General features: G+C 38.5%; 1 protein-coding gene across 1 annotated transcript in view; it reads right to left on the bottom strand.

The window, feature by feature from the left end:
- Positions 1-214: 214 nt before the first annotated feature.
- arhgap15 (Rho GTPase activating protein 15) overlaps positions 215-10,685 on the bottom strand; it is a 741,895-nt gene continuing 731,424 nt past the window's right edge. The window contains exon 15 of the mRNA XM_043694095.2: positions 215-5,639. Within this exon, the coding sequence (XP_043550030.1) occupies positions 5,465-5,639 (175 nt within the window). The 3' untranslated portion in view covers positions 215-5,464. The remainder of the gene's footprint in view (positions 5,640-10,685) is intronic.

The following is a 10,685-nucleotide window of genomic DNA, read 5'->3' as shown; positions in this document are numbered from 1 at the left end:
TGTAAAGTAAACTAGATGGATCCTTTATAAAACAAATCTTGATTCTTTTATCATTTAGCAATTTCAATGATCCTATGTAACATTTGTAGAAACTAAGTGACAGGTGTTGGGCTAAATATTTTATTGGGTTAAAAATAATACCTGGAGTGAGAGAGCAAGAGATTAGGAGTAAGATATCTTAATTTACAAAACATAAACAAAATATCAGACTGTATTAATGGCTTAAGCAGCTAAGCTTTTATTTTTGCTATCAAAACAAAGATAACATGGTGAAAAACATGGCAAAGCTTGGACTGTAATTTTTTTTACTGGACAGCAAAACGGGTTTGATACTTAAAGAACTTATTTCTGCAATTGAAGCAATAAACATGGGTTGCATGCAAGATAACAAATTTCGATGAAGACAATAGACTGAATCTTATTTTTTTTTATAAAGTCCACATTATATTGAGTTTTTTTGGAATGTCTGTCATCATGAGGCTTTGCGAGTTATTTTGCTTTATCTTATCAAATCTGCCTCATTATCTACCATATTCCTGTGGTGTCTCTCCTGTCTGATTCACAACACATCTTACCACAGGCCATTCCCACAACAGGTTGACACTTATCTGATATCCCAGAATTCACCAGCATCCCTTTCAGCTGCACCATATTTAAAAGGCCAATGTGTGCCCAGACAAGCACTGTCAGTCTGAAGCTGTCCTGTAAAGTTGCTGACTTTTACGTGGACCCGACAGGTGGGCAACATTGATGACCCATTTTGTAGGCAAAGTCCCGGAGGCTCTGCTGGATGGAGTGCAAATGTAAATCTCCCTCCTTCTCCAAGAGTAGCAATGAAGGCCATGACACCAGAACATGCCAACTTGATCTGAGGTTTCCACCCAGTTGGCGCACTCTCAGCCATCAGGAGGAATGCCCAGCAATGTAAGAAGAATATCAATGTTGTTCTCCACTGCACAGGATTGGTTCCACCATCTTTTCTCCGATTCCTCATACTCAATCTGTCTCAATGTGTCTGCGCTACTCTACCCCCTTTCCATTAAGTCACATGCTCTATGACTCTCATTATTACCTGCAACATTTTCTGCACTTGTTCTCACACAAGCCAACCCCTGATAGCACTAACTATGCATGTCCTCTGCGCTGACTATTCAATTGTTTTGCATAAATAGTAATGTCTTTGCCACCCACTTTCACTGCCTGCAATACTTGGCCCTTTCTCATTACAAGAGGAAGACAGCCTACAATAGGCAGCAAGAGTCAAGATCCTGTCATTCAGCTCCTTGCCTTTAATGAAGTGAAGATCCGACACTGACTGTCCTGAGCAGGGCCTGAACTGATACGGAGACTGCCCTTGACTTACTGTGTCAAGATCCCCTGACTGAAGACTATCCCCCTTGACTTGATTGAGACCTGCTGTCGACTATGGCAAGCTTCCTGGCTTTGTGGTTATGCTAAATGGCAAGGCAAGTCTGCAGTATTATGAGACTAGTATGACTGATTGGCAAAGTGCAAAACAACACATCAAGGCAGTACTAAGAATGGATACAGTGAGCATGCTCTCTAATATCATGTGAAGAGCCCATAGTTGCAGCCTAATCCATTCCATGATCTGGCTGTGTGTCTCTGAGCACAGTGTCCTTGCAGCAACATTACAATGATAGCTGCTGGTGCAGCTTGAGGTGCAGCATTGAAATGCAGGACCATTTTATAAGTACATTAGTGAGCGTACTTACAGATTGACACATGTTGAATGTCAAAGTCCATGGATGTGTTGTGTGTATATGTGTTCATGTGCATGTATATGTTTTACTGGTGGCCGTGGAGATGCTTTGGGATGTTGGTGCTTGGTGTCATCCAAATCAGAGCAAGCAGTGAGCCAAATCTACCAGGTGCCAACTCTAGTTTCCTTGTCAAGTTTTTCCAACATCTTGCCTATTTGGTGAGTTTGCCAAGGTGGGAGTGTGCATATTAATGAGGTGTTTCAGGTCTTTAATAAAGGTGTTTAACAAGCAATAATGACCATCAATTGGAATCTAGTGGGAATCTCACCTGGCTGCTTGTGAAAAGCCTAACAGATGGTGCTAGATGATCTTTATATTGGGCCTCACCGCATTCATTGTTTGATTCTGCTATAAATCTCTGCATAGCTCATGTTGCTTAGACCCCTAAAAGATTGCGCCCATTTATAATCATTACATAAAATCAAAAATCAGCTAAAATAAGTCAGGCACAATTCTAGAGCATATATTTTCAGTAAAAAAGCCTTTGTCTCCATTTTTCATTGCATTTTAAAATTGAACTGGATCTCAGAAGTCTCAATTTAGTATTAAAAACCAAACCAATAAATCTGCATCCATTCTCCTTCTCGTAACTATCCTTTGCAGAATCAAGTTTGATTATAATCAATAACAAAATTGTCAGTTTGATTGAACAGTGTACTATCAGTGCTCAAAAACCATGGGAAGTATACCTGGAATCTTATAAACAGTTTCCCTCACTGTGTTTACATTTCTATGTAACCGAACAAATGAATACAAGGCTGAAAAATACATTCATATGTACAACAGGTTCATAAAGGAACAAAATGCAACAACATTTCTTTCTCATTCTGAGGTTTGATTATTCCAGGAAAAAGAGAAAATGAGGTCTGCAGATGCTGGAGATCAGAGATGGAAATGTGTTGCTGGAGAAGCGCAGCAGGAAAAAGGCAAATACTGAACATAAACAATGTATCTTTTCTTCTGTGACCAATCATGATCCAACCAGTTTTGCTAAATCAAACTGATGATTTGAAAGCTCAAAAAGGTGTTAGGAATGAGAGATGACCGTATTTTTATTTTAAAATGGAATGAGATTTTATGTGTTGAATTCTGATTATATTCTAATTCAGTTGTAATTCAGGTATATTAATTAATGTATCAACAACATTATTGATTTTACAATACTTCACAGATATTGTTGACTTGCTGATGCAATCAGGCCTGGTCTGAGCTATGCAAATTGGTGTTTGTAAGGTTTGTAAGGTATAATTTTACTTAGTAATTTTAGTACTTTGAAAATAACTTAGCCTCAGTATTCTCTTATTAGGAGATAGGGCAGGAAAGTTGTCCATTGTTGAAGCTTGGAGACTGAAACAAAAGCCAGTGGGTTCCAATTTCCCATCACCTATCAGGTAGGTACCTGCCTCTTAAGTCACCTCTCCACAGCAAACATTTGAAAGCCAAATAACTTTATTGCTGTTCTAAAGATCTGTACTTCTGTGCTACCACGAGCATTTTAGACTTGCCATCCATTAATTATAGCTGACAGTGGAAAGTTATTGAACTGTATCAAGCATAACAATGAACTGGAAATGCTTCATTGATACTAAATGTTACTAGTAACTGCAACACTTAATTCACACCCTATCACGAGTGGTTTATTGACAAGAATTAGACTTGTTTGCCTCACACCTTTAATTCCACAACCTATGCAGAGTAAGTGTTAGCAATTCAAGGCCAGATTAGTAGGTAGGAATCAACTTCTAATGGTAGTGAGGAGAAACAGCCAGAATTTGGTCTGACACAAAGCAAACTGTCTGGCACGAGCTGAATGCCTCCCACCAGCTGCATGTGACAGTTTGTGAAAGTGAAAAGTCAACCTGACAAGGGCGAGAAGCAAAGTAGGAAATCAAACATCCAAATTCCAAAATTTATGCATAGTACCTTTTCTGTTTGTGAAATCACTCCCATCACTCAAATAGCAAAACTCTATCCATAAAGGTATCGACCCAAGAATATTTCAATACACTTGGATGTTTGGGGTTGGAGAAAAGAAATACATTAAATATACTGAATTAACTTAAATCATAGAAATAAGTTAATTTAGCAAATACTGGGCTATTATCAATTTCATGCTGAACATCTTGTGATATTTATAAAGTGACTAATTCAGTATGTCTAATCACAGGTAGTGAGTGTTAAGGGGCAACTTACCCTTGTGGGATATACTAGACAGTTTGATCCAATCATTGTCTTCAGTCAATATACTCTTAGATCTAAAAATATACATATATTCATGCTGCACCCTTGATTTTGGTCCTTGGACCTCATTTCCAGGAAGTAGATGATCTATGGAGGGAAGAAACAGTGTGTTGTGCATTCGGCCACAGTTAAGATAGGTGTGTCAATGAAGAAGTGGCCAGCGAGATCGCAGTGGCTAGATTTGGGATGATGTGAGATCAACAACTAAGGCAAGGTGTTCTGTAGCCATGGGGAGTCGGAGTCTTAAGAATAGAATTAAGGTTATTCAGTCCCTCAAGTTTGTTCCATCTTTCATGGTTGCTATAGATTCTATTCTGCCCTAAACTCCATATGAGTTTACACTCATTGGTAGCTAAATTCTATTGACCTTTGATTTAAAATTATAGCTCATGGGAGAGTGTTCCACACTCCTACAATCATTGCTTGAAGTACTCTTCCCAATCTTTCTGCTGAACAGACTGGGAGAGAGATGGATGGAAGGATGAGAAAATTACTTGTCTGAATGGTGGCTCACTCGTTCTTTTAAAAAGGGAGTTTGGCAAGTTGCATTCTGGTCTTACATTCAATAAAGTACATTTGAAATAGATTGAGATTTTATACTACAGGTTTTGTGGATACCAGGAGCCAATACAGACCAGTGAGGACAGGGGTGATGAGTGAGTGGGTCGTGGTGCATGCTTGCATAAAAGCTGCAGAGTTTTGGATATGTTGTAACAATTTAGAACCAAATACCAATTCAATGGGCAGCTCTTTTATGTTTTAGATGTCCCGAACAATCAAAAACAAGAACTTGCTGAGAGACCAATGTGTTTCTAAAAAGGAATAGTGCCAATTTTAGCAAATGCCTCAGTCGGTATTAACAGTGAACAGCTTGGAGATGAAAACCTAAAATGACTTTATAATTTAAGTTTGATTCTTCTAAATAACCATAATTTTGCTAATATAATTAATGTGAGTTTTTCACCTGACTTTTGCTAAAATGACTTTAAACTTTTTTTTGATTATTAGGATGCAGAGTTTTGTTGTATTTTCATCTTGTTTTGTTAATTAACCATGCAGCTATGATTCTGACTACATTCTGGCTGACCAATAGATACAATAAAAATCAGTAGATTTCAGTAACTCCATGAAAATGGAGGCTGTTTTGTCCCAGTTGGATTTTGATTGAGGGAAGCAATTTCAAATTCAGTTGTCAGCTGTCCGTTGATTTGAGAATGACTTAAGTAGTGATCAATCAGTGATTGTATAGTGGACTAAAAAAAAACCTAGCCTCAGGTAAATATCAACTATATAGGTTAATACAAATGAAAACACATTGAGGGAGGATACAAAAAATAAACAAGCAGCAGAACCACACACTGTCTTATACAAAAATTCAGCAAACACAAGTCCTTGGAGTACACTATTATCCCACTAAACAAGAGGCATCTTCATTTTCCCTACGGGTCGAAGATCTCAGTATGCTCTGTGAGGATCAGATCAATTATCTGGTTCTGGTATGTCATGAACACTGCCATGTTCGAGCTTTCATTTTCAGGCCACATAAGAGTTGGTCCAAATACGATGCCTAAACTCTGCGATGACATGAGATTCACCAGTGCTTTCGCTATAATCCTGGAATTTTAAAAAAAAGGACAGAGAAATTAACATGATTAAGACAGTAGTTTGCTTTAGTCAACAAAGAGAATGAAATGTATTTCAGAGTTTAGTTGAAACTTGAGCTCATAAAAATGAAGCATTGCAATGATTAGGAATAATACAATGTTAACCATTCATTAGTATCAGCTTAGTTTAAATTCTGAATAATCTAACAAAGTTACATACTTCCATATGTAATTTAACAATGTTGTTCAAGAAAAGCTGGAAACTCACTTAATGTGGGTGAATACATGTTGAAAAATGCATGTTAGAGACAGAGATGAGATTTATGTTAATAAATTTGATTATGTTCATATTTAAAAATCAGAACTGGAAGATCAGTGTGAAAATCTGGCACTGTTTGTTCCATTTAACCTTATCCAGGCCCAGTACAGTCTTTGGAAACTTGACTTTAATGAACATGTATAAAATAAAGCTTTACATCAAATGCAGAAATAGTTCAAAGTGTTACTTTTCAAAGATGCGAACAGTGTTTTGTAGGAAAATATACCACCCATTTTACACATAGCAAGCTCATACAGCAGCACTAAATTCAATTATAACAATAATCTATTTTTGGATTGTTGGAAGAGGATGGTTGATTAGGTTGTGAAGCAAGCTTTAATTTTCTCTAAGATTGTCAAAATATCTTTCATATTTGAAAATGGCAGATAGACTTAATGCTTAATCTGAGGAAAAACATTCTAATGCCATGCCATCTTAGGGCTATGTTGGAGTTACGTCTTGGATGATACAGTTAAAGCAATGAACTGGGTTTAGACCCATATTATTTTGACCTAGAGATAAGAATGCTACCAACTGAGCCAAGGTGACACACTGGAAAAAAACCAACCAAACAATATATCTCTAGAATACAGTATTATTCCTCTACACTTAGAGTCATAGAGATGTACAGCATGGAAACAGACCCTTCGGTCCAACCTGTCCATGCCGACCAGATATCCCAACCTAATCTAGTCCCACCTGCCAGCACCCGGCCCATATCCCTCCAAACCCTTATCAATTCATATCTGGCAGCAATCAAATAATAATGTTATAAACTCTCTTGTGAACACCTGCTTTTGTGATGCATCTTGAGTTGGGTATAAGTATTTATAATTACAAGTTGCTGTTGTTTTCTAAGAGACGTTGTGTAACATTAGCTTCTGTAAATCCCAAACCAGTCAAAGCATGATTAATTTAAGCTAATTTTATTAAAAGAACATGATAATAGCATTCCAGTTATCATGTTAGAATGGCATTTTATTATTTTTCTTTATTTTTAATTGTGAACTGGAAAGGAAAAGAATTGTTTTAAAAAGACAAGGATCATATAAAGATTGCTGCACTTTTTAAAAGCAAGTAACCCGGCACTCATTGCAAGTACAGTTTACACAGCTGCTTGTTGAAGCAAAAGTGGAAGCCTAGTTTGCGGACGAGCTAAAGCCAAGGGCTGTGCACAAATGGAGCTTTGGCTGGTAGCTGATTGGCCTCTGGACTAGTGATCAAAGGCTTTTTACCTGCCAACAACTATGTTTTTGGCTCCCTGGTAGCTGAACAGCTTGGGTTGTGAATGTTTTAGGAGAAACCATTGGACCTCTGAAGAAAAAAGAGCTATGCTTTTACCCTGCAGTAAAAAGCAACTCAAGCCTGAAGGTAGCTAGATATTTCACCTTTCCATTTGCTGTATGTTGTGACTTTTAATTGATAACTCAAAAATTGTTACAAGTAGGAACCTGTTACTCGTTGTCACTTGTGAACACTTGGATGTATCTGGAGAAGGAGTTTCAAGTACATCCCTACAAGTCTATGAATCTAAGAAGCAGCATTTTGATGCTGGCATTTTGGCACAAGAAACATCTCAATAAACCCTGTCGACAAGGAGTATTGAACAATCTTTCCAGTATTTCCTGCCTTCCATGACATTTTCTTCTTGTCCATGTTTTGTGTGTATAGATGAGTTGAGTTTATAAAGAGGTCAGAATTTCAACTAATAGAATTCATACTGTAGTTAGAATCTATATATTTTAAATGATTACTCATTCTTGTTAACTACAGAAGCCAGATTTCTGCTTTCTATCAATCTGGGTCAAAAAGACAGATGAATTAGGGAATCCTGAATACTTTTAAAAATCTGTAACTTCTGTGATGACTTCAGGTTTAGTGGGACTTGATTTCCAGCATGAGGTGTAACAATAATCAGACAACATTTACACTCCTATATGTCTTTTTTAAATCAATAGTATCAGAGGATGGTGCACAATTTCTCTTGGATTATTCAAAAACCATTTTCAGATTAGCTTATAACAATCTGACAGAATTGGGAAAATAAAGAAAACCAACCTCTCATATAATGCATGCAAATATGGCAATAAAACAGTTTATTAGTTTATTAGTCGCTAATATGCTTTTTAAGAATGACCATTAATTACAATACCAGGGAAATAATTAAAACATGGGGAATGCTTTCTTAAAAAGACTGATACTTGAAATTTTAAGACATGGCTTAATCTAGCATTGTGTGAACCAGCCTGAGAAGTTGAAAGATCAGTTAAATTATTTAGATTCCCCTTTATATTTAAATAATTGCTTATTCTGTAGTGCTCCACCCCACAAGTTCACTCTTTTGCATGCAGGAAATATTTTGTTTGCAAAGCTGGACGTCCTTACACTTCACTTGGATTTATGCTCTGGGGCAAGACAATGGGTGAAGTAACATGAATTAAGCAATGAACAATCTCAGTCTGGTTCCTGGTGGGTTTGAATCTATGGCAGCAACTGCCTGTAATTCAATGTTAATTGGTACTAAATTGGCAGTCTTAATCAAAGAGACCTCAAGGATGGTGAGTGCAAATGCCACATTAAAGCACAAAAATACTGTTACTCTTCTGAAATCATTTATGTGTTGGTGGGAAATTCTGACTATAAGTGCAAAAAATGAGAAAATTGTTATGTCTTCTGGTTTGCAGAAGTTTAAAAGTATCAAATGGGACGGCACAGTGGCTCGGTGGTTCACACCACTCATGGTGTCAGAGACCTGGGTTCAATTCCACCCTAGGGCGACTGTGTGAAGTTTACACATACTCCCCGTGCCTGTGTGGGTTTCCTCTGGGTACTCCATTTTCCTCCCTCAGTCCAAAGATGTGCAGGTTAGGTGGATGGGCATTCTAAATTGCTCATAGCATCCATGGATGTGCAGGCTAGGAGGATTATCCATTGGCAATGCATGATTACAGCAATAGGGTAGGGAGTTGGATCTCGGTGGGATCCTCTTCAGTGGGCTGATGTGGACTCAATGGGCCATATAGCCTGCTTCCATACTGTAGGGATTCTATGAGAGGAAAAAAGATTTAAGAAGAACCTGAAGGGCCACATTTTTACACAGAGTGTGTTTACTGCATGGAATGAACTGCCAGAGGAATTGGTGGATGCAGTTGCAGTTATAACGATTAAAGTACATTTGGATAAGTACATGAATAGGAAAGGTTTAGAGGGACATGGGTCAGTAATAAGGTAGGGAGGTGGGTCTGGTGGGTTGCTGTTTTGAGATTCAGGGTGAAGCATAGAAACAGAAAAAAGATGCAGGAGTAGGTCATTCGACTCTTTGAGCCTGCACCATCATTCAATATGATCATAGCTGAACATGCAATTTCAGTATCTCATTCCCGCCCTCTCCCCATGATCCCTTTAGCTGCAAGTGCCATGTCCAGCTCCCTCTAATGAACTGTCCACAAAGCTTCTTGTGGGAGAGAATTCCACAGGTTCACAACTCTGAGTGAACAAAATTCTTCCTCATCTCACACCTGAATGGCTTATCACTTATTCTTAGACTGTGACCTCTTGTTCCAGACTTCCCCAACATTTGGAACATTTTTCTCATGTCTAGCCTGTCCACTCCCATCAGGATTTTATATGTTTCTATGAGATCTCCCCTCATTCTTCTAAATTCCAGCAAATACTAGCCCAGTCAACTCAGTCTTTCCTCATATGTCAGTCCTGCCATCCTGAGAATCAGTCAGGTGAACCTTTGCTGGGTTCCCTCAATTGCAAGAATGTCCTTCCTCAGACTAGGAGATCAAAACTGCACACAATACTCAAGGCCTGGCTTCACCAAGGCCCTGTATAACTGCAACCACACATCCTTACTTCGATACTCAAATTCTTTTGCTATGTGGGAGAGCAGGACATTAGCTTTCCTCACTGCCTTCTGCACCTGCATGCCAACCTTCAACGACTGTTCCACCATGACACCCACGTCTCATTGCATCTCACTTTTTCCGAAACTGCCTCCACCATTCAGATATTAATCTGCCTTCCTGTTTTTGTGACCAAAGTGGATAATCTCACATTTATCCAAATTACATTGCATTTTCCAAGTGTTTGCCCACTCACCCAGTCTTTCCAAGTCACCCTGCAGCTTATTAGCATCCTCCTCACAGCACACACTGCCACTCAGTTAGTGTCATCTGCAAACCTGGAGATATGGCATTCAATTCCTTCATCCAAATCATTAATGTGTATCCTGAGCAGCTGAGGTCCCAGCACTGAAATCTGCAGCATCACATTACACCACCATTTATTTCAAATCTCTGCTTCCTGTCTGCCAACCAGTTGTCTATCCATGTCATTACATTCCCTCCGATACCATGAGCTTTAATTTTCCTTACTAATCTTTTGTGTGAAATCTTGTCAAAAGCCTTTTGGAAGTCCAGATACACATCTACTGATTCACCATTGTCTACCTTACTGGTCACATCCTCAAAAAAATTCCATAAGATCTATAAAGCATGGAGTTGGGATATCTGGTTGGCATGGACAAGTTGGACCGAAGGGTCTGTTTCCGTGCTGTACATCTCCATGACCCTGTGACTTTCCTTTAGTGAATCCACGCTGAGTTCTGTCACCACTTTCCAAATGCTCAGTTATTACATCCTTAATGAAGGACTCCAGCATTATCCCCAGCACTGATGTCAGGCTAACTGGCCTATAATTCCCCATTTTCTCTCTCCCACCTTTCCTAAA

Source organism: Chiloscyllium plagiosum, unplaced genomic scaffold (genome assembly GCF_037043375.1).
Source record: "Chiloscyllium plagiosum isolate Xiang-an unplaced genomic scaffold, Cpla_swu_hap1 HiC_scaffold_7, whole genome shotgun sequence".
Taxonomy (NCBI): domain Eukaryota; kingdom Metazoa; phylum Chordata; class Chondrichthyes; order Orectolobiformes; family Hemiscylliidae; genus Chiloscyllium; species Chiloscyllium plagiosum.
Note: the sequence above shows the minus strand (reverse complement) of the source record. Positions and strands in the feature narration are given on the sequence as shown.